At 55.5% G+C, this 22,714-nt stretch overlaps 1 protein-coding gene across 5 annotated transcripts in view; it reads right to left on the bottom strand.

Moving 5' to 3' along the window:
• LOC139549143 (cell adhesion molecule DSCAML1-like) overlaps window positions 1-22,714 on the bottom strand; it is a 225,519-nt gene that overhangs the window by 103,697 nt on the left and 99,108 nt on the right. For all 5 annotated transcript variants that reach the window (XR_011669839.1, XM_071359296.1, XM_071359298.1 and 2 more), the window contains exons 4-5: window positions 20,839-20,985; window positions 20,354-20,632 (exon numbers count right to left, since the gene is read on the bottom strand). Coding sequence is in view for 4 of the 5 variants with exons in the window: in XM_071359296.1 (XP_071215397.1) it covers window positions 20,354-20,632; window positions 20,839-20,985 (426 nt within the window). In the remaining variant the exon portion in view is untranslated. The remainder of the gene's footprint in view (window positions 1-20,353; window positions 20,633-20,838; window positions 20,986-22,714) is intronic.

The following is a 22,714-nucleotide window of genomic DNA, read 5'->3' as shown; positions in this document are numbered from 1 at the left end:
GGGGTAGACATGCCCTCTGCTGAGAGGTAGAGAGAAGGAGAGGGGGTAGACATGCCCTCTGCAGAGAGGTAGAGAGAAGGAGAGGGGGTAGACATGCCCTCTGCAGAGAGGTAGAGAGAAGGAGAGGGGGTAGACATGCCCTCTGCAGAGAGGTAGAGAGAAGGAGAGGGGGTAGACATGCCCTCTGCAGAGAGGTAGAGAGAAGGAGAGGGGGTAGACATGCCCTCTGCTGAGAGGTATAGAGAAGGAGAGGGGGTAGACATGCCCTCTGCTGAGAGGTAGAGAGAAGGAGAGGGGGTAGACATGCCCTCTGCTGAGAGGTACAGAGAAGGAGAGGGTGTAGACATGCCCTCTGCAGAGAGGTAGAGAGAAGGGTAGACATGCCCTCTGCAGAGAGGTAGAGAGAAGGAGAGGGGCTATACATGCCCTCTGCTGAGAGGTAGAGAGAAGGAGAGGGGGTAGACATGCCCTCTGCAGAGAGGTAGAGAGAAGGGTAGACATGCCCTCTGCAGAGAGGTAGAGAGAAGGAGAGGGGGTAGACATGCCCTCTGCAGAGAGGTAGAGAGAAGGAGAGGGGGTAGACATGGCCTCTGCTGAGAGGTAGAGAGAAGGAGAGGGGGTAGACATTCCCTCTGCAGAGAGGTAGAGAGAAGGAGAGGGGGTAGACATGCCCTCTGCAGAGAGGTAGAGAGAAGGAGAGGGGGTAGACATGCCCTCTGCAGAGAGGTAGAGAGAAGGAGAGGGGGTAGACATGCCCTCTGCAGAGAGGTAGAGAGAAGGAGAGGGGGTAGACATGCCCTCTGCAGAGAGGTAGAGAGAAGGAGAGGTGGTAGACATGCCCTCTGCAGAGAGGTAGAGAGAAGGAGAGGTGGTAGACATGCCCTCTGCTGAGAGGTAGAGAGAAGGAGAGGGGGTAGACATGCCCTCTGCAGAGAGGTAGAGAGAAGGAGAGGGGGTAGACATGCCCTCTGCAGAGAGTTAGAGAGAAGGAAAGGGGGTAGACATGCCCTCTGCAGAGAGGTAGAGAGAAGGAGAGGTGGTAGACATGCCCTCTGCTGAGAGGTAGAGAGAAGGAGAGGGGGTAGACATGCCCTCTGCAGAGAGGTAAAGAGAAGGAGAGGGTGTAGACATGCCCTCTGCAGAGAGGTAGAGAGAAGGAGAGGGTGTAGACATGCCCTCTACAGAGAGGTAGAGAGAAGGAGAGGGTGTAGACATGCCCTCTGCAGAGAGGTAAAGAGAAGGAGAGGGTGTAGACATGCCCTCTGCAGAGAGGTAGAGAGAAGGAGAGGGTGTAGACATGCCCTCTACAGAGAGGTAGAGAGAAGGAGAGGGTGTAGACATGCCCTCTGCAGAGAGGTAGAGAGAAGGAGAGGGGGTAGACATGCCCTCTGCAGAGAGGTAGAGAGAAGGAGAGGGTGTAGACATGCCCTCTGCTGAGAGGTAGAGAGAAGGAGAGGGGGGTAGACATGCCCTCTGCAGAGAGGTAGAGAGAAGGAGAGGGGGTAGACATGCCCTCTGCTGAGAGGTAGAGAGAAGGAGAGGGGGTAGACATGCCCTCTGCTGAGAGGTACAGAGAAGGAGAGGGTGTAGACATGCCCTCTGCAGAGAGGTAGAGAGAAGGGTAGACATGCCCTCTGCAGAGAGGTAGAGAGAAGGAGAGGGGGTATACATGCCCTCTGCTGAGAGGTAGAGAGAAGGAGAGGGGGTAGACATGCCCTCTGCAGAGAGGTAGAGAGAAGGGTAGACATGCCCTCTGCAGAGAGGTAGAGAGAAGGAGAGGGGGTAGACATGCCCTCTGCTGAGAGGTAGAGAGAAGGAGAGGGGGTAGACATGGCCTCTGCTGAGAGGTAGAGAGAATGAGAGGGGGGTAGACATGCCCTCTGCAGAGAGGAAGAGAGAAGGAGAGGCGGTAGACATTCCCTCTGCAGAGAGGTAGAGAGAAGGAGAGGGGGTAGACATGCCCTCTGCAGAGAGGTAGAGAGAAGGAGAGGGGGTAGACATGCCCTCTGCAGAGAGGTAGAGAGAAGGAGAGGGGGTAGACATGCCCTCTGCAGAGAGGTAGAGAGAAGGAGAGGGGGTAGACATGCCCTCTGCAGAGAGGTAGAGAGAAGGAGAGGTGATAGACATGCCCTCTGCAGAGAGGTAGAGAGAAGGAGAGGTGGTAGACATGCCCTCTGCTGAGAGGTAGAGAGAAGGAGAGGGGGTAGACATGCCCTCTGCAGAGAGGTAGAGAGAAGGAGAGGGGGTAGACATGCCCTCTGCAGAGAGTTAGAGAGAAGGAAAGGGGGTAGACATGCCCTCTGCAGAGAGGTAGAGAGAAGGAGAGGTGGTAGACATGCCCTCTGCTGAGAGGTAGAGAGAAGGAAAGGGGGTAGACCTGCCCTCTGCAGAGAGGTAGAGAGAAGGAGAGGGGGTAGACATGCCCTCTGCAGAGAGTTAGAGAGAAGGAAAGGGGGTAGACATGCCCTCTGCAGAGAGGTAGAGAGAAGGAAAGGGGGTAGACATGCCCTCTGCAGAGAGGTAGAGAGAAGGAGAGGGGAGTAGACACGCCCTCTGCAGAGAGGTAGAGAGAAGGAAAGGGGTAGACATGCCCTCTGCTGAGAGGTAGAGAGAAGGAGAGGGGAGTAGACATGCCCTCTGCTGAGAGGTAGAGAGAAGGAGAGGGGGTAGACATGCCCTCTGCAGAGAGGTAAAGAGAAGGAGAGGGTGTAGACATGCCCTCTGCAGAGAGGTAGAGAGAAGGAGAGGGTGTAGACATGCCCTCTACAGAGAGGTAGAGAGAAGGAGAGGGTGTAGACATGCCCTCTGCAGAGAGGTAGAGAGAAGGAGAGGGGGTAGACATGCCCTCTGCAGAGAGGTAGAGAGAAGGAGAGGGTGTAGACATGCCCTCTGCTGAGAGGTAGAGAGAAGGAGAGGGGGGTAGACATGCCCTCTGCAGAGAGGTAGAGAGAAGGAGAGGGGGTAGACATGCCCTCTGCTGAGAGGTAGAGAGAAGGAGAGGGGGTAGACATGCCCTCTGCAGAGAGGTAGAGAGAAGGAGAGGGGGTAGACATGCCCTCTGCAGAGAGGTAGAGAGAAGGAGAGGGGGTAGACATGCCCTCTGCAGAGAGGTAGAGAGAAGGAGAGGGGGTAGACATGCCCTCTGCTGAGAGGTAGAGAGAAGGAGAGGGGATAGACATGCCCTCTGCAGAGAGGTAGAGAGAAGGAGAGGGGGGTAGACATGCCCTCTGCTGAGAGGTAGAGAGAAGGAGAGGGGGTAGACATGCCCTCTGCAGAGAGGTAAAGAGAAGGAGAGGGGGTAGACATGCCCTCTGCAGAGAGGTAGAGAGAAGGAAAGGGGGGTAGACATGCCCTCTGCAGAGAGGTAGAGAGAAGGAGAGGGGGTAGACATGCCCTCTGCAGAGAGGAAGAGAGAAGGAGAGGGGGTAGACATGCCCTCTGCTGAGAGGTAGAGAGAAGGAGAGGGGGGTAGACATGCCCTCTGCTGAGAGGTAGAGAGAAGGAGAGGGGGTAGACATGCCCTCTGCTGAGAGGTAGAGAGAAGGAGAGGGGGTAGACATGCCCTCTGCTGAGAGGTAGAGAGAAGGAGAGGGGGTAGACATGCCCTCTGCAGAGAGGTAGAGAGAAGGAGAGGGGGTAGACATGCCCTCTGCAGAGAGGTAGAGAGAAGGAGAGGGGGTAGACATGCCCTCTGCAGAGAGGTAGAGAGAAGGAGAGGGGGTAGACATGCCCTCTGCAGAGAGGTAGAGAGAAGGAGAGGGGGTAGACATGCCCTCTGCTGAGAGGTATAGAGAAGGAGAGGGGGTAGACATGCCCTCTGCTGAGAGGTAGAGAGAAGGAGAGGGGGTAGACATGCCCTCTGCTGAGAGGTACAGAGAAGGAGAGGGTGTAGACATGCCCTCTGCAGAGAGGTAGAGAGAAGGGTAGACATGCCCTCTGCAGAGAGGTAGAGAGAAGGAGAGGGGGTATACATGCCCTCTGCTGAGAGGTAGAGAGAAGGAGAGGGGGTAGACATGCCCTCTGCAGAGAGGTAGAGAGAAGGGTAGACATGCCCTCTGCAGAGAGGTAGAGAGAAGGAGAGGGGGGTAGACATGCCCTCTGCTGAGAGGTAGAGAGAAGGAGAGGGGGTAGACATGGCCTCTGCTGAGAGGTAGAGAGAAGGAGAGGGGGTAGACATGCCCTCTGCAGAGAGGTAGAGAGAAGGAGAGGGGGGTAGACATGCCCTCTGCAGAGAGGAAGAGAGAAGGAGAGGGGGTAGACATGCCCTCTGCAGAGAGGTAGAGAGAAGGAGAGGGGGAGGACATGCCCTCTGCAGAGAGGTAGAGAGAAGGAGAGGGGGTAGACATGCCCTCTGCAGAGAGGTAGAGAGAAGGAGAGGGGGTAGACATGCCCTCTGCAGAGAGGTAGAGAGAAGGAGAGGTGGTAGACATGCCCTCTGCAGAGAGGTAGAGAGAAGGAGAGGTGGTAGACATGCCCTCTGCTGAGAGGTAGAGAGAAGGAGAGGGGGTAGACATGCCCTCTGCAGAGAGGTAGAGAGAAGGAGAGGGGGTAGACATGCCCTCTGCAGAGAGTTAGAGAGAAGGAAAGGGGGTAGACATGCCCTCTGCAGAGAGGTAGAGAGAAGGAGAGGTGGTAGACATGCCCTCTGCTGAGAGGTAGAGAGAAGGAGAGGGGGTAGACATGCCCTCTGCAGAGAGGTAGAGAGAAGGAGAGGGGGTAGACATGCCCTCTGCAGAGAGTTAGAGAGAAGGAAAGGGGGTAGACATGCCCTCTGCAGAGAGGTAGAGAGAAGGAAAGGGGGTAGACATGCCCTCTGCAGAGAGGTAGAGAGAAGGAGAGGGGAGTAGACACGCCCTCTGCAGAGAGGTAGAGAGAAGGAAAGGGGGTAGACATGCCCTCTGCTGAGAGGTAGAGAGAAGGAGAGGGGAGTAGACATGCCCTCTGCTGAGAGGTAGAGAGAAGGAGAGGGGGTAGACATGCCCTCTGCAGAGAGGTAAAGAGAAGGAGAGGGTGTAGACATGCCCTCTGCAGAGAGGTAGAGAGAAGGAGAGGGTGTAGACATGCCCTCTGCAGAGAGGTAGAGAGAAGGAGAGGGTGTAGACATGCCCTCTGCAGAGAGGTAGAGAGAAGGAGAGGGGGTAGACATGCCCTCTGCAGAGAGGTAGAGAGAAGGAGAGGGTGTAGACATGCCCTCTGCTAAGAGGTAGAGAGAAGGAGAGGGGGGTAGACATGCCCTCTGCTGAGAGGTACAGAGAAGGAGAGGGTGTAGACATGCCCTCTGCAGAGAGGTAGAGAGAAGGGTAGACATGCCCTCTGCAGAGAGGTAGAGAGAAGGAGAGGGGGTATACATGCCCTCTGCTGAGAGGTAGAGAGAAGGAGAGGGGGTAGACATGCCCTCTGCAGAGAGGTAGAGAGAAGGGTAGACATGCCCTCTGCAGAGAGGTAGAGAGAAGGAGAGGGGGGTAGACATGCCCTCTGCTGAGAGGTAGAGAGAAGGAGAGGGGGTAGACATGGCCTCTGCTGAGAGGTAGAGAGAAGGAGAGGGGGTAGACATGCCCTCTGCAGAGAGGTAGAGAGAAGGAGAGGGGGGTAGACATGCCCTCTGCAGAGAGGAAGAGAGAAGGAGAGGGGGTAGACATGCCCTCTGCAGAGAGGTAGAGAGAAGGAGAGGGGGTAGACATGCCCTCTGCAGAGAGGTAGAGAGAAGGAGAGGGGGAGGACATGCCCTCTGCAGAGAGGTAGAGAGAAGGAGAGGTGGTAGACATGCCCTCTGCAGAGAGGTAGAGAGAAGGAGAGGTGGTAGACATGCCCTCTGCTGAGAGGTAGAGAGAAGGAGAGGGGGTAGACATGCCCTATGCAGAGAGGTAGAGAGAAGGAGAGGGGGTAGACATGCCCTCTGCAGAGAGTTAGAGAGAAGGAAAGGGGGTAGACATGCCCTCTGCAGAGAGGTAGAGAGAAGGAGAGGTGGTAGACATGCCCTCTGCTGAGAGGTAGAGAGAAGGAGAGGGGGTAGACATGCCCTCTGCAGAGAGGTAGAGAGAAGGAGAGGGGGTAGACATGCCCTCTGCAGAGAGTTAGAGAGAAGGAAAGGGGGTAGACATGCCCTCTGCAGAGAGGTAGAGAGAAGGAAAGGGGGGAGACATGCCCTCTGCTGAGAGGTAGAGAGAAGGAGAGGGGGTAGACATGCCCTCTGCAGAGAGGTAGAGAGAAGGAGAGGGTGTAGACATGCCCTCTGCTGAGAGGTAGAGAGAAGGAGAGGGGGTAGACATGCCCTCTGCAGAGAGGTAGAGAGAAGGAGAGGGTGTAGACATGCCCTCTGCTGAGAGGTAGAGAGAAGGAGAGGGGGGTAGACATGCCCTCTGCAGAGAGGTAGAGAGAAGGAGAGGGGGTAGACATGCCCTCTGCTGAGAGGTAGAGAGAAGGAGAGGGGGTAGACATGCCCTCTGCAGAGAGGTAGAGAGAAGGAGAGGGGGTAGACATGCCCTCTGCAGAGAGGTAGAGAGAAGGAGAGGGGGTAGACATGCCCTCTGCAGAGAGGTAGAGAGAAGGAGAGGGGGGTAGACATGCCCTCTGCAGAGAGGTAGAGAGAAGGAGAGGGGGTAGACATGCCCTCTGCTGAGAGGTAGAGAGAAGGAGAGGGGGTAGACATGCCCTCTGCAGAGAGGTAAAGAGAAGGAGAGGGGGTAGACATGCCCTCTGCAGAGAGGTAGAGAGAAGGAGAGGGGGTAGACATGCCCTCTGCTGAGAGGTAGAGAGAAGGAGAGGGGGTAGACATGCCCTCTGCAGAGAGGTAGAGAGAAGGAGAGGGGGTATACATGCCCTCTGCTGAGAGGTAGAGAGAAGGAGAGGGGGTAGACATGCCCTCTGCAGAGAGGTAGAGAGAAGGGTAGACATGCCCTCTGCAGAGAGGTAGAGAGAAGGAGAGGGGGGTAGACATGCCCTCTGCTGAGAGGTAGAGAGAAGGAGAGGGGGTAGACATGGCCTCTGCTGAGAGGTAGAGAGAAGGAGAGGGGGTAGACATGCCCTCTGCAGAGAGGTAGAGAGAAGGAGAGGGGGGTAGACATGCCCTCTGCAGAGAGGAAGAGAGAAGGAGAGGGGGTAGACATGCCCTCTGCAGAGAGGTAGAGAGAAGGAGAGGGGGAGGACATGCCCTCTGCAGAGAGGTAGAGAGAAGGAGAGGGGGTAGACATGCCCTCTGCAGAGAGGTAGAGAGAAGGAGAGGGGGTAGACATGCCCTCTGCAGAGAGGTAGAGAGAAGGAGAGGTGGTAGACATGCCCTCTGCAGAGAGGTAGAGAGAAGGAGAGGTGGTAGACATGCCCTCTGCTGAGAGGTAGAGAGAAGGAGAGGGGGTAGACATGCCCTCTGCAGAGAGGTAGAGAGAAGGAGAGGGGGTAGACATGCCCTCTGCAGAGAGTTAGAGAGAAGGAAAGGGGGTAGACATGCCCTCTGCAGAGAGGTAGAGAGAAGGAGAGGTGGTAGACATGCCCTCTGCTGAGAGGTAGAGAGAAGGAGAGGGGGTAGACATGCCCTCTGCAGAGAGGTAGAGAGAAGGAGAGGGGGTAGACATGCCCTCTGCAGAGAGTTAGAGAGAAGGAAAGGGGGTAGACATGCCCTCTGCAGAGAGGTAGAGAGAAGGAAAGGGGGTAGACATGCCCTCTGCAGAGAGGTAGAGAGAAGGAGAGGGGAGTAGACACGCCCTCTGCAGAGAGGTAGAGAGAAGGAAAGGGGGTAGACATGCCCTCTGCTGAGAGGTAGAGAGAAGGAGAGGGGAGTAGACATGCCCTCTGCTGAGAGGTAGAGAGAAGGAGAGGGGGTAGACATGCCCTCTGCAGAGAGGTAAAGAGAAGGAGAGGGTGTAGACATGCCCTCTGCAGAGAGGTAGAGAGAAGGAGAGGGTGTAGACATGCCCTCTGCAGAGAGGTAGAGAGAAGGAGAGGGTGTAGACATGCCCTCTGCAGAGAGGTAGAGAGAAGGAGAGGGGGTAGACATGCCCTCTGCAGAGAGGTAGAGAGAAGGAGAGGGTGTAGACATGCCCTCTGCTAAGAGGTAGAGAGAAGGAGAGGGGGGTAGACATGCCCTCTGCTGAGAGGTACAGAGAAGGAGAGGGTGTAGACATGCCCTCTGCAGAGAGGTAGAGAGAAGGGTAGACATGCCCTCTGCAGAGAGGTAGAGAGAAGGAGAGGGGGTATACATGCCCTCTGCTGAGAGGTAGAGAGAAGGAGAGGGGGTAGACATGCCCTCTGCAGAGAGGTAGAGAGAAGGGTAGACATGCCCTCTGCAGAGAGGTAGAGAGAAGGAGAGGGGGGTAGACATGCCCTCTGCTGAGAGGTAGAGAGAAGGAGAGGGGGTAGACATGGCCTCTGCTGAGAGGTAGAGAGAAGGAGAGGGGGTAGACATGCCCTCTGCAGAGAGGTAGAGAGAAGGAGAGGGGGGTAGACATGCCCTCTGCAGAGAGGAAGAGAGAAGGAGAGGGGGTAGACATGCCCTCTGCAGAGAGGTAGAGAGAAGGAGAGGGGGTAGACATGCCCTCTGCAGAGAGGTAGAGAGAAGGAGAGGGGGAGGACATGCCCTCTGCAGAGAGGTAGAGAGAAGGAGAGGTGGTAGACATGCCCTCTGCAGAGAGGTAGAGAGAAGGAGAGGTGGTAGACATGCCCTCTGCTGAGAGGTAGAGAGAAGGAGAGGGGGTAGACATGCCCTATGCAGAGAGGTAGAGAGAAGGAGAGGGGGTAGACATGCCCTCTGCAGAGAGTTAGAGAGAAGGAAAGGGGGTAGACATGCCCTCTGCAGAGAGGTAGAGAGAAGGAGAGGTGGTAGACATGCCCTCTGCTGAGAGGTAGAGAGAAGGAGAGGGGGTAGACATGCCCTCTGCAGAGAGGTAGAGAGAAGGAGAGGGGGTAGACATGCCCTCTGCAGAGAGTTAGAGAGAAGGAAAGGGGGTAGACATGCCCTCTGCAGAGAGGTAGAGAGAAGGAAAGGGGGGAGACATGCCCTCTGCTGAGAGGTAGAGAGAAGGAGAGGGGGTAGACATGCCCTCTGCAGAGAGGTAGAGAGAAGGAGAGGGTGTAGACATGCCCTCTGCTGAGAGGTAGAGAGAAGGAGAGGGGGTAGACATGCCCTCTGCAGAGAGGTAGAGAGAAGGAGAGGGTGTAGACATGCCCTCTGCTGAGAGGTAGAGAGAAGGAGAGGGGGGTAGACATGCCCTCTGCAGAGAGGTAGAGAGAAGGAGAGGGGGTAGACATGCCCTCTGCTGAGAGGTAGAGAGAAGGAGAGGGGGTAGACATGCCCTCTGCAGAGAGGTAGAGAGAAGGAGAGGGGGTAGACATGCCCTCTGCAGAGAGGTAGAGAGAAGGAGAGGGGGTAGACATGCCCTCTGCAGAGAGGTAGAGAGAAGGAGAGGGGGGTAGACATGCCCTCTGCAGAGAGGTAGAGAGAAGGAGAGGGGGTAGACATGCCCTCTGCTGAGAGGTAGAGAGAAGGAGAGGGGGTAGACATGCCCTCTGCAGAGAGGTAAAGAGAAGGAGAGGGGGTAGACATGCCCTCTGCAGAGAGGTAGAGAGAAGGAGAGGGGGTAGACATGCCCTCTGCTGAGAGGTAGAGAGAAGGAGAGGGGATAGACATGCCCTCTGCAGAGAGGTAGAGAGAAGGAGAGGGGGGTAGACATGCCCTCTGCTGAGAGGTAGAGAGAAGGAGAGGGGGTAGACATGCCCTCTGCAGAGAGGTAAAGAGAAGGAGAGGGGGTAGACATGCCCTCTGCAGAGAGGAAGAGAGAAGGAGAGGGGGTAGACATGCCCTCTGCTGAGAGGTAGAGAGAAGGAGAGGGGGTAGACATGCCCTCTGCTGAGAGGTAGAGAGAAGGAGAGGGGGTAGACATGCCCTCTGCTGAGAGGTAGAGAGAAGGAGAGGGGGTAGACATGCCCTCTGCTGAGAGGTAGAGAGAAGGAGAGGGGGTAGACATGCCCTCTGCAGAGAGGTAGAGAGAAGGAGAGGGGGTAGACATGCCCTCTGCAGAGAGTTAGAGAGAAGGAAAGGGGGTAGACATGCCCTCTGCAGAGAGGTAGAGAGAAGGAAAGGGGGTAGACATGCCCTCTACAGAGAGGTAGAGAGAAGGAGAGGGGAGTAGACACGCCCTCTGCAGAGAGGTAGAGAGAAGGAAAGGGGGTAGACATGCCCTCTGCTGAGAGGTAGAGAGAAGGAGAGGGGAGTAGACATGCCCTCTGCTGAGAGGTAGAGAGAAGGAGAGGGGGTAGACATGCCCTCTGCAGAGAGGTAGAGAGAAGGAGAGGGTGTATACATGCCCTCTGCAGAGAGGTAGAGAGAAGGAGAGGGTGTAGACATGCCCTCTGCAGAGAGGTAGAGAGAAGGAGAGGGTGTAGACATGCCCTCTGCAGAGAGGTAGAGAGAAGGAGAGGGGGTAGACATGCCCTCTGCAGAGAGGTAGAGAGAAGGAGAGGGTGTAGACATGCCCTCTGCTGAGAGGTAGAGAGAAGGAGAGGGGGGTAGACATGCCCTCTGCAGAGAGGTAGAGAGAAGGAGAGGGGGTAGACATGCCCTCTGCTGAGAGGTAGAGAGAAGGAGAGGGGGTAGACATGCCCTCTGCAGAGAGGTAGAGAGAAGGAGAGGGGGTAGACATGCCCTCTGCAGAGAGGTAGAGAGAAGGAGAGGGGGTAGACATGCCCTCTGCAGAGAGGTAGAGAGAAGGAGAGGGGGTAGACATGCCCTCTGCTGAGAGGTAGAGAGAAGGAGAGGGGATAGACATGCCCTCTGCAGAGAGGTAGAGAGAAGGAGAGGGGGGTAGACATGCCCTCTGCTGAGAGGTAGAGAGAAGGAGAGGGGGTAGACATGCCCTCTGCAGAGAGGTAAAGAGAAGGAGAGGGGGTAGACATGCCCTCTGCAGAGAGGTAGAGAGAAGGAAAGGGGGGTAGACATGCCCTCCGCAGAGAGGAAGAGAGAAGGAGAGGGGGTAGACATGCCCTCTGCTGAGAGGTAGAGAGAAGGAGAGGGGGTAGACATGCCCTCTGCTGAGAGGTAGAGAGAAGGAGAGGGGGTAGACATGCCCTCTGCTGAGAGGTAGAGAGAAGGAGAGGGGGTAGACATGCCCTCTGCTGAGAGGTAGAGAGAAGGAGAGGGGGTAGACATGCCCTCTGCAGAGAGGTAGAGAGAAGGAGAGGGGGTAGACATGCCCTCTGCAGAGAGTTAGAGAGAAGGAAAGGGGGTAGACATGCCCTCTGCAGAGAGGTAGAGAGAAGGAAAGGGGGTAGACATGCCCTCTGCAGAGAGGTAGAGAGAAGGAGAGGGGAGTAGACACGCCCTCTGCAGAGAGGTAGAGAGAAGGAAAGGGGGTAGACATGCCCTCTGCTGAGAGGTAGAGAGAAGGAGAGGGGAGTAGACATGCCCTCTGCTGAGAGGTAGAGAGAAGGAGAGGGGGTAGACATGCCCTCTGCAGAGAGGTAGAGAGAAGGAGAGGGTGTATACATGCCCTCTGCAGAGAGGTAGAGAGAAGGAGAGGGTGTAGACATGCCCTCTGCAGAGAGGTAGAGAGAAGGAGAGGGTGTAGACATGCCCTCTGCAGAGAGGTAGAGAGAAGGAGAGGGGGTAGACATGCCCTCTGCAGAGAGGTAGAGAGAAGGAGAGGGTGTAGACATGCCCTCTGCTGAGAGGTAGAGAGAAGGAGAGGGGGGTAGACATGCCCTCTGCAGAGAGGTAGAGAGAAGGAGAGGGGGTAGACATGCCCTCTGCTGAGAGGTAGAGAGAAGGAGAGGGGGTAGACATGCCCTCTGCAGAGAGGTAGAGAGAAGGAGAGGGGGTAGACATGCCCTCTGCAGAGAGGTAGAGAGAAGGAGAGGGGGTAGACATGCCCTCTGCAGAGAGGTAGAGAGAAGGAGAGGGGGTAGACATGCCCTCTGCTGAGAGGTAGAGAGAAGGAGAGGGGATAGACATGCCCTCTGCAGAGAGGTAGAGAGAAGGAGAGGGGGTAGACATGCCCTCTGCTGAGAGGTAGAGAGAAGGAGAGGTCGTAGACATGCCCTCTGCAGAGAGGTAAAGAGAAGGAGAGGGGGTAGACATGCCCTCTGCAGAGAGGTAGAGAGAAGGAAAGGGGGGTAGACATGCCCTCCGCAGAGAGGAAGAGAGAAGGAGAGGGGGTAGACATGCCCTCTACAGAGAGGTAGAGAGAAGGAGAGGGGGGTAGACATGCCCTCTGCTGAGAGGTAGAGAGAAGGAGAGGGGGGTAGACATGCCCTCTGCTGAGAGGTAGAGAGAAGGAGAGGGGGTAGACATGCCCTCTGCAGAGAGGTAAAGAGAAGGAGAGGGGGTAGACATGCCCTCTGCAGAGAGGTAGAGAGAAGGAGAGGGGGTAGACATGCCCTCTGCTGAGAGGTAGAGAGAAGGAGAGGGGGTAGACATGCCCTCTGCTGAGAGGTAGAGAGAAGGAGAGGGGGGTAGACATGCCCTCTGCTGAGAGGTAGAGAGAAGGAGAGGGGGTAGACATGCCCTCTGCTGAGAGGTAGAGAGAAGGAGAGGGGGTAGACATGCCCTCTGCTGAGAGGTAGAGAGAAGGAGAGGGGGTAGACATGCCCTCTGCTGAGAGGTAGAGAGAAGGAGAGGGGGTAGACATGCCCTCTGCTGAGAGGTAGAGAGAAGGAGAGGGGGTAGACATGCCCTCTGCAGAGAGGTAGAAAGAAGGAGAGGGGGGTAGACATGCCCTCTGCTGAGAGGTAGAGAGAAGGAGAGGGGGTAGACATGCCCTCTGCTGAGAGGTAGAGAGAAGGAGAGGGGGTAGACATGCCCTCTGCTGAGAGGTAGAGAGAAGGAGAGGGGGTAGACATGCCCTCTGCAGAGAGGTAGAGAGAAGGAGAGGGGGTAGACATGCCCTCTGCAGAGAGGTAGAGAGAAGGAGAGGGGGTAGACATGCCCTCTGCAGAGAGGTAGAGAGAAGGAGAGGGGGTAGACATGCCCTCTGCTGAGAGGTAGAGAGAAGGAGAGGGGATAGACATGCCCTCTGCAGAGAGGTAGAGAGAAGGAGAGGGGGTAGACATGCCCTCTGCTGAGAGGTAGAGAGAAGGAGAGGTCGTAGACATGCCCTCTGCAGAGAGGTAAAGAGAAGGAGAGGGGGTAGACATGCCCTCTGCAGAGAGGTAGAGAGAAGGAAAGGGGGGTAGACATGCCCTCCGCAGAGAGGAAGAGAGAAGGAGAGGGGGTAGACATGCCCTCTACAGAGAGGTAGAGAGAAGGAGAGGGGGGTAGACATGCCCTCTGCTGAGAGGTAGAGAGAAGGAGAGGGGGGTAGACATGCCCTCTGCTGAGAGGTAGAGAGAAGGAGAGGGGGTAGACATGCCCTCTGCAGAGAGGTAAAGAGAAGGAGAGGGGGTAGACATGCCCTCTGCAGAGAGGTAGAGAGAAGGAGAGGGGGTAGACATGCCCTCTGCTGAGAGGTAGAGAGAAGGAGAGGGGGTAGACATGCCCTCTGCTGAGAGGTAGAGAGAAGGAGAGGGGGGTAGACATGCCCTCTGCTGAGAGGTAGAGAGAAGGAGAGGGGGTAGACATGCCCTCTGCTGAGAGGTAGAGAGAAGGAGAGGGGGTAGACATGCCCTCTGCTGAGAGGTAGAGAGAAGGAGAGGGGGTAGACATGCCCTCTGCTGAGAGGTAGAGAGAAGGAGAGGGGGTAGACATGCCCTCTGCTGAGAGGTAGAGAGAAGGAGAGGGGGTAGACATGCCCTCTGCAGAGAGGTAGAAAGAAGGAGAGGGGGGTAGACATGCCCTCTGCTGAGAGGTAGAGAGAAGGAGAGGGGGTAGACATGCCCTCTGCTGAGAGGTAGAGAGAAGGAGAGGGGGTAGACATGCCCTCTGCTGAGAGGTAGAGAGAAGGAGAGGGGGTAGACATGCCCTCTGCTGAGAGGTAGAGAGAAGGAGAGGGGAGTAGACATGCCCTCTGCTGAGAGGTAGAGAGAAGGACAGGGGGGTAGACATGCCCTCTGCAGAGAGGTAGAAAGAAGGAGAGGGGGGTAGACATGCCCTCTGCTGAGAGGTAGAGAGAAGGACAGGGGGGTAGACATGCCCTCTGCAGAGAGGTAGAAAGAAGGAGAGGGGGGTAGACATGCCCTCTGCTGAGAGGTAGAGAGAAGGACAGGGGGGTAGACATGCCCTCTGCTGAGAGGTAGAAAGAAGGAGAGGGGGTAGACATGCCCTCTGCTGAGAGGTAGAGAGAAGGACAGGGGGGTAGACATGCCCTCTGCAGAGAGGTAGAGAGAAGGAGAGGGGGTAGACATGCCCTCTGCTGAGAGGTAGAGAGAAGGACAGGGGAGTAGACATGCCCTCTGCAGAGAGGTAGAGAGAAGGAGAGGGGGTAGACATGCCCTCTGCTGAGAGGTAGAGAGAAGGACAGGGGGGTAGACATGCCCTCTGCTGAGAGGTAGAGAGAAGGAGAGGGGGTAGACATGCCCTCTGCAGAGAGGTAGAGAGAAGGAGAGGGGGGTAGACATGCCCTCTGCAGAGAGGTAGAGAGAAGGACAGGGGGGTAGACATGCCCTCTGCTGAGAGGTAGAAATAAGGAGAGGGGGGTAGACATGCCCTCTGCTGAGAGGTAGAGAGAAGGACAGGGGGGTAGACATGCCCTCTGCTGAGAGGTAGAGAGAAGGAGAGGGGGGTAGACATGCCCTCTGCTGAGAGGTAGAGAGAAGGACAGGGGGGTAGACATGCCCTCTGCTGAGAGGTAGAGAGAAGGAGAGGGGGGTAGACATGCCCTCTGCTGAGAGGTAGAGAGAAGGAGAGGGGGTAGACATGCCCTCTGCTGAGAGGTAGAGAGAAGGACAGGGGGGTAGACATGCCCTCTGCTGAGAGGTAGAGAGAAGGAGAGGGGGTAGACATGCCCTCTGCTGAGAGGAAGAGAGAAGGAGAGGGGGTAGACATGCCCTCTGCTGAGAGGTAGAGAGAAGGAGAGGGGGGTAGACATGCCCTCTGCTGAGAGGTAGAGAGAAGGAGAGGGGGTAGACATGCCCTCTGCTGAGAGGTAGAGAGAAGGACAGGGGGGTAGACATGCCCTCTGCTGAGAGGTAGAGAGAAGGAGAGGGGGTAGACATGCCCTCTGCTGAGAGGAAGAGAGAAGGACAGGGGGGTAGACATGCCCTCTGCTGAGAGGTAGAGAGAAGGACAGGGGGGTAGACATGCCCTCTGCTGAGAGGTAGAGAGAAGGACAGGGGGGTAGACATGCCCTCTGCTGAGAGGTAGAGAGAAGGACAGGGGGGTAGACATGCCCTCTGCTGAGAGGTAGAGAGAAGGAGAGGGGGTAGACATGCCCTCTGCAGAGAGGTAGAGAGAAGGAGAGGGGGGTAGACATGCCCTCTGCAGAGAGGTAGAGAGAAGGACAGGGGGGTAGACATGCCCTCTGCTGAGAGGTAGAAAGAAGGAGAGGGGGTAGACATGCCCTCTGCAGAGAGGAAGAGAGAAGGAGAGGGGGTAGACATGCCCTCTGCAGAGAGGTAGAGAGAAGGACATGGGGGTAGACATGCCCTCTGCTGAGAGGTAGAGAGAAGGAGAGGGGGTAGACATGCCCTCTGCTGAGAGGTAGAGAGAAGGAGAGGGGGTAGACATGCCCTCTGCAGAGAGGTAGAGAGAAGGAGAGGGGGGTAGACATGCTCTCTGCAGAGAGGTAGAGAGAAGGAGAGGGGGGTAGACATGCCCTCTGCTGAGAGGTAGAGAGAAGGAGAGGGGGGTAGACATGCCCTCTGCTGAGAGGTAGAGAGAAGGAGAGGGGGTAGACATGCCCTCTGCTGAGAGGTAGAGAGAAGGAGAGGGGGTAGACATGCCCTCTGCTGAGAGGTAGAAAGAAGGAGAGGGGGGTAGACATGCCCTCTGCTGAGAGGTAGAGAGAAGGAGAGGGGGGTAGACATGCTCTCTGCAGAGAGGTAGAGAGAAGGAGAGGGGGGTAGACATGCTCTCTGCAGAGAGGTAGAGAGAAGGAGAGGGGGTAGACATGCCCTCTGCTGAGAGGTAGAAAGAAGGAGAGGGGGGTAGACATGCCCTCTGCTGAGAGGTAGAGAGAAGGAGAGGGGGGTAGACATGCCCTCTGCAGAGAGGTAGAGAGAAGGAGAGGGGGTAGACATGCCCTCTGCTGAGAGGTAGAAAGAAGGAGAGGGGGGTAGACATGCCCTCTGCTGAGAGGTAGAGAGAAGGAGAGGGGGTAGACATGCCCTCTGCTGAGAGGTAGAGAGAAGGAGAGGGGGTAGACATGCCCTCTGCTGAGAGGTAGAAAGAAGGACAGGGGGGTAGACATGCTCTCTGCAGAGAGGTAGAGAGAAGGAGAGGGGGGTAGACATGCTCTCTGCAGAGAGGTAGAGAGAAGGAGAGGGGGTAGACATGCCCTCTGCTGAGAGGTAGAGAGAAGGAGAGGGGGGTAGACATGCCCTCTGCTGAGAGGTAGAGAGAAGGACAGGGGGGTAGACATGCCCTCTGCTGAGAGGTAGAGAGAAGGAGAGGGGGTAGACATGCCCTCTGCAGAGAGGTAGAGAGAAGGAGGGGGGGGTTAGACATGCCCTCTGCAGAGAGGTAGAGAGAAGGAGAGGGGGTAGACATGCCCTCTGCTGAGAGGTAGAGAGAAGGAGAGGGGGGTAGACATGCCCTCTGCAGAGAGGTAGAAAGAAGGAGAGGGGGTAGACATGCCCTCTGCAGAGAGGTAGAGAGAAGGACAGGGGGTAGACATGCCCTCTGCTGAGAGGTAGAAAGAAGGAGAGGGGGTAGACATGCCCTCTGCTGAGAGGTAGAAAGAAGGAGAGGTGGTAGACATGCCCTCTGCAGAGAGGTAGAGAGAAGGACAGGGGGTAGACATGCCCTCTGCTGAGAGGTAGAGAGAAGGAGAGGGGGGTAGACATGCCCTCTGCTGAGAGGTAGAAAGAAGGAGAGGGGGTAGACATGCCCTCTGCAGAGAGGTAGAGAGAAGGACAGGGGGTAGACATGCCCTCTGCTGAGAGGTAGAGAGAAGGAAAGGGGGTAGACATGCCCTCTGCTGAGAGGTAGAGAGAAGGAGAGGGGGTAGACATGCCCTCTGCTGAGAGGTAGAGAGAAGGAGAGGGGGGTAGACATGCCCTCTGCAGAGAGGTAGAGAGAAGGAGAGGGGGTAGACATGCCCTCTGCTGAGAGGTAGAGAGAAGGAGAGGGGAGTAGACATGCCCTCTGCAGAGAGGTAGAGAGAAGGAGAGGGGGTAGACATGCCCTCTGCTGAGAGGTAGAGAGAAGGAGAGGGGGGTAGACATGCCCTCTGCAGAGAGGTAGAGAGAATGAGAGGGAGGTAGACATGCCCTCTGCAGAGAGGTAGAGAGAAGGAGAGGGTGGTAGACATGCCCTCTGCTGAGAGGTAGTAAGAAGGAGAGGGGGTAGACATGCCCTCTGCAGAGAGGTAGAGAGAAGGAGAGGGGGTAGACATGCCCTCTGCTGAGAGGTAGAGAGAAGGAGAGGGGGTAGACATGCCCTCTGCTGAGAGGTAGAAAGAAGGACAGGGGGGTAGACATGCTCTCTGCAGAGAGGTAGAGAGAAGGAGAGGGGGGTAGACATGCTCTCTGCAGAGAGGTAGAGAGAAGGAGAGGGGGTAGACATGCCCTCTGCTGAGAGGTAGAGAGAAGGAGAGGGGGGTAGACATGCCCTCTGCTGAGAGGTAGAGAGAAGGACAGGGGGGTAGACATGCCCTCTGCTGAGAGGTAGAGAGAAGGAGAGGGGGTAGACATGCCCTCTGCAGAGAGGTAGAGAGAAGGAGGGGGGGGTTAGACATGCCCTCTGCAGAGAGGTAGAGAGAAGGAGAGGGGGTAGACATGCCCTCTGCTGAGAGGTAGAGAGAAGGAGAGGGGGGTAGACATGCCCTCTGCAGAGAGGTAGAAAGAAGGAGAGGGGGTAGACATGCCCTCTGCAGAGAGGTAGAGAGAAGGACAGGGGGTAGACATGCCCTCTGCTGAGAGGTAGAAAGAAGGAGAGGGGGTAGACATGCCCTCTGCTGAGAGGTAGAAAGAAGGAGAGGTGGTAGACATGCCCTCTGCAGAGAGGTAGAGAGAAGGACAGGGGGTAGACATGCCCTCTGCTGAGAGGTAGAGAGAAGGAGAGGGGGGTAGACATGCCCTCTGCTGAGAGGTAGAAAGAAGGAGAGGGGGTAGACATGCCCTCTGCAGAGAGGTAGAGAGAAGGACAGGGGGTAGACATGCCCTCTGCTGAGAGGTAGAGAGAAGGAAAGGGGGTAGACATGCCCTCTGCTGAGAGGTAGAGAGAAGGAGAGGGGGTAGACATGCCCTCTGCTGAGAGGTAGAGAGAAGGAGAGGGGGGTAGACATGCCCTCTGCAGAGAGGTAGAGAGAAGGAGAGGGGGTAGACATGCCCTCTGCTGAGAGGTAGAGAGAAGGAGAGGGGAGTAGACATGCCCTCTGCAGAGAGGTAGAGAGAAGGAGAGGGGGTAGACATGCCCTCTGCTGAGAGGTAGAGAGAAGGAGAGGGGGGTAGACATGCCCTCTGCAGAGAGGTAGAGAGAATGAGAGGGAGGTAGACATGCCCTCTGCAGAGAGGTAGAGAGAAGGAGAGGGTGGTAGACATGCCCTCTGCTGAGAGGTAGTAAGAAGGAGAGGGGGTAGACATGCCCTCTGCAGAGAGGTAGAGAGAAGGAGAGGGGGTAGACATGCCCTCTGCTGAGAGGTAGAGAGAAGGAGAGGGGGGTAGACATGCCCTCTGCAGAGAGGTAGAGAGAATGAGAGGGAGGTAGACATGCCCTCTGCAGAGAGGTAGAAAGAAGGAGAGGGGGTAGACATGCCCTCTGCAGAGAGGTAGAGAGAAGGAGAGGGTGGTAGACTGAAGATCTCTTCAGCTTCAAAATCACAGAGCTCGGGTGTGTGCGTGCACGGGGTCCACATTTACTTGTCCGAGCATAATATATATGTTCATGATGTGCAGGGGTGAGAGAGAGAGGGATAGAGAGAGAGAGAGAGAGAGAGAGAGAGAGAGAGAGAGAGAGAGAGAGAGAGAGAGAGAGAGAGAGAGAGAGAGAGAGAGAGAGAGAGAGAGAGAGAGAGAGAGAGAGAGAGAGAGAGAGAGAGAGAGAGAGAGACATGGGTGTCTGTGAATATGAGACACCCAGAGAAACTGAGACAGAGAGACAGAGAGGGAGTGAAAATGTCAATGAGCAATAAGGCAGCTGGTGTTATGCGCTGGGGACTACTGTGTGTGTGTGTGTGTGTGGTGTGTGTGTGTGTATATGAGTATCCCACCTCCCCTGCCCTGTCAGGTAGGTTTTGTGTGAGTTCACCATGATGTGCCCTACGGCCAAACGGACCAACATCCCCTCCCTCCCTCCCTCCCTCCCTCCCTCCCTCCCTCCCTCCCCCCCTCCCTCCCTCCCTCCCTCCCTCCCTCCCTCCCTCCCTCCATCCCATGTGTGTCTGTGTGGTCTTCCCAGATCTCTCTTCCCCAAAACAATAACCCCCCCCCGTGACACACAGGGGAAGCTGCGCCCCGGAACAACCAGTGTCCCCTCCTGTCACCACGGCCACGCTCGGCAGGGGCTCCGAGAGGACCGGAGTGGAGCGGGCAGGAAGGGGAGCGAGGTGTCCCAGGAGATCAGGATCAAACTCATCTCAGAGAGGGTCTGCGGCGAAGCTGACAGAGGTCCAGGACACAGCCGACAGAGCTTAAACGATCCCCTCATCTCCTCCTCTCCTCCCTATCAATCCCTCTCTCTCTCCCTGTCTCTCTCTCTCCTTGCGTAAACACCTCTGTCAGGTAGAGGGGGGGGCGAGGCGATCGGTCATGAGAGGTGACAGCGGTGGGAGGAACGCAGCGGCTGAATGTGCAACAGTTCTCCGCGGTTGAGAGAAGGTGGTGGCTCCATTCTACATGTACATGTGGTTATGTTCAGTCACGGGACGGAGCTGCAGGACGACAGCTGGTCCCAGACGGCCGGTACACAACATCCTCATACATAGTATATGACTACGGCTCTGGGGTCAATAGCATCCAGGCTAAACCGAAACCTGCACACGAAGCATCCTCTGATACTGGATAACGCGCCGAAACCCACCAAACCGAAAAGTCAACCGAAAACACATCACGATAACATGCGCAAACAAATATGTTAAACGTGTCAAGCGTTCTACAATGACTGTGACGTGCGATTGTCCTGCCGAACGACCTAAAGACGGACGACACTAACTAACCGTAAGTCGCTCTGGGGGGAAAAATCAAGATGAGTTCATATTCTGAGGGACCTCTGCATTAGGCCATAATGTGCATAGGGACACATCTACACGCCTTCGTCCCAAACAACAAACTGTTCCTGTGACTTTGGGTGAACGAACCCAGGAACCAGCACAGGGACGTGTGACCCGTGACTCACCGATGACGTTGAGATGACCGGTCACCTCTTTAGAGCCGAAGCTGTTGGTGACCTCGCAGATGTAGTTGCCGCTGTCGTCCAGGCGCAGGTCGCTGACCGTCAGGCCTGTGAGGCGGCGCGTCCAGCGCGAGTCGGCGGGCAGAGGGCGCCCGTCCTTCAGCCAGCGGATGGTGGGGTTGGGGTAGCCCGAGGCGATGCAGGGAAGCTCCACATTACGTCCCACTTGGACCTCGCCGGACTGGAAACTGTCCAACACTGAGGGGGTGGACTCCGTAGGGTCTGGGGGGAGGGGAAGGGGGTTAGCAATACCGATATTGATCATGCTGATATTGACTCCAAACTCTGTACTATGAAGACAAGGATAACAATAACCCATGCACTGTAAGACGGTATTGGCCCAAGAGACAAACACACACACCCACCCACACACATACACCCCCCCCCCCCCAACACACACACACTCTCTCTCTCTCGCTCTCTCTCACCCATAACAGACAGCCTGGCTCCATTGCTCTGGCGAGTCTCTCCACTGTATTTGTGCTTGGTGATGCAGCGGTAGGTGGACAGGGCATCTTCCTTCTGGACCTCTGATATGTACAGGGCCCCGAACGACGTCAGGAAGAAACGGTTCCCTGTAGACGAGAAGAGGAGAACGTCGGTCCATGTGTCCAAAACAGTGTCAGGTCAACCCAACCCAACAACAGTCCCTGATTGACTGATTGAACACACAGGAGCATTTAAGAGAGCAGCTATCAAATGCTGTTCATCTAATGACGAGAGAGAGAGAGAGAGAGAGAGAGAGAGAGAGAGAGAGAGAGAGAGAGAGAGACAGAGAGACAGAGAGACAGAGAGACAGAGAGACAGAGAGACAGAGAGACAGAGAGACAGAGAGAGGTTATGTGTTAATATTTCAGGGGTTGTGTTATTGTAACAGTATATTAGTGTCATCTTCATTTCACATCAGTGAGTGCCTTAGCCTGCCCCTGATTTATCCTCATGTCGATAAGGCCCGGATCCAACATGAAGCCCACAGACACACAGAGTGGATTTCAGTGTTCAGCCCTTTTACACTCGTCTGTTAACGTTCATCTGCCTGTTCTCCACTGGCTCGCTTGGAGAGAGGTGTGTGTGTGTGTGTGTGTGTGTGTGTGTGTGTGTGTGTGTGTGTGTGTGTGTGTGTGTGTGTGTGTGTGTGTGTGTGTGTGTGTGTGTGTGTGTGTGTGTGTGTGTGTGTGTGTGTGTGCGCGTGCCTGTTTTGTTTTAGAGTGTATCAAGGGGAGTGTGTTTTCAGATTGGTTCTTGTTTGTTAACAGCTGTGTTCTCAAGGACTCGGGGAATGTTTACATGTCGTACATGCATGAGAAAGTAGGAGGGAAATGTTTTATTTCAGGGTACACTTACACACCACACACACTAGCTGTGAGGGGAAGTCCCTATAGCAATTGGTCGGCATCTGGCCAGGGCACAGTGACCCTAATAAATTCAAAGACATGAGTTTTATGTCTGTTATTTTGCCTGGCATACTTGGTCTTCAATTTTTGTGTCTGTGAGTTTATAAAGGAGTGTGTGTGTGTGTGTGAGGAGAGAGTGTATAAGCGCGTGTGCATTAGTGTGTGTGTCCTGGCAGCGGCAGTGTGAGGGATGGCGATCGATGCACTTTATGGCTCCACAGCTCCATCCAAATGAGATTTATTAAAGCAGAGACGACAGGGCTGGCTCCCCGCCACACACGCACGTGCACACACACACACACACACACACACACACACACACACACACACACACACACACACACACACACACACACACACTCCATCACTCTAACAAGACTCAGACGGCACTGCAGCGGGATCACCTGTTCCTTCCTGCCTTCAAAACTGACGACAACCTCATATCAACATTCACACAACATTCAACTATCTCATAGACGCTGGATTATACCCACCAGTCATACACACACACACACACACACACACACACACACACACACACACACACACACACACACACACACACACACACACACACACACACACACACACACACACACACACACACACACACACACACACACACTGTATACCGTTGTCAACTATGAGTGTTCATAAAAAAACGTAAATGGCTTAATATCACATATTTACCTGTGTGTGTCCTTTAGTAATACCGTATAGATGTGTGTGTGTGTGTGTGTGTGTGTGTGTGTGTGTGTGTGTGTGTGTGTGTGTGTGTGTGTGTGTGTGTGTGTGTGTGTGGTGTGGCTAACTGTTGTCGTGCTGAGTGCTAGGCCGTGAAGGCTGTAATTGCGGGCCTGCCCTTTAGTTCCAACCTGGGTATTAAGTCTTACAGGATAATGTGCACCTC

This window comes from Salvelinus alpinus, chromosome 22 (genome assembly GCF_045679555.1).
Source record: "Salvelinus alpinus chromosome 22, SLU_Salpinus.1, whole genome shotgun sequence".
Lineage (NCBI taxonomy): Eukaryota > Metazoa > Chordata > Actinopteri > Salmoniformes > Salmonidae > Salvelinus > Salvelinus alpinus.
This window is presented reverse-complemented; position numbering and strand designations above follow the sequence as displayed.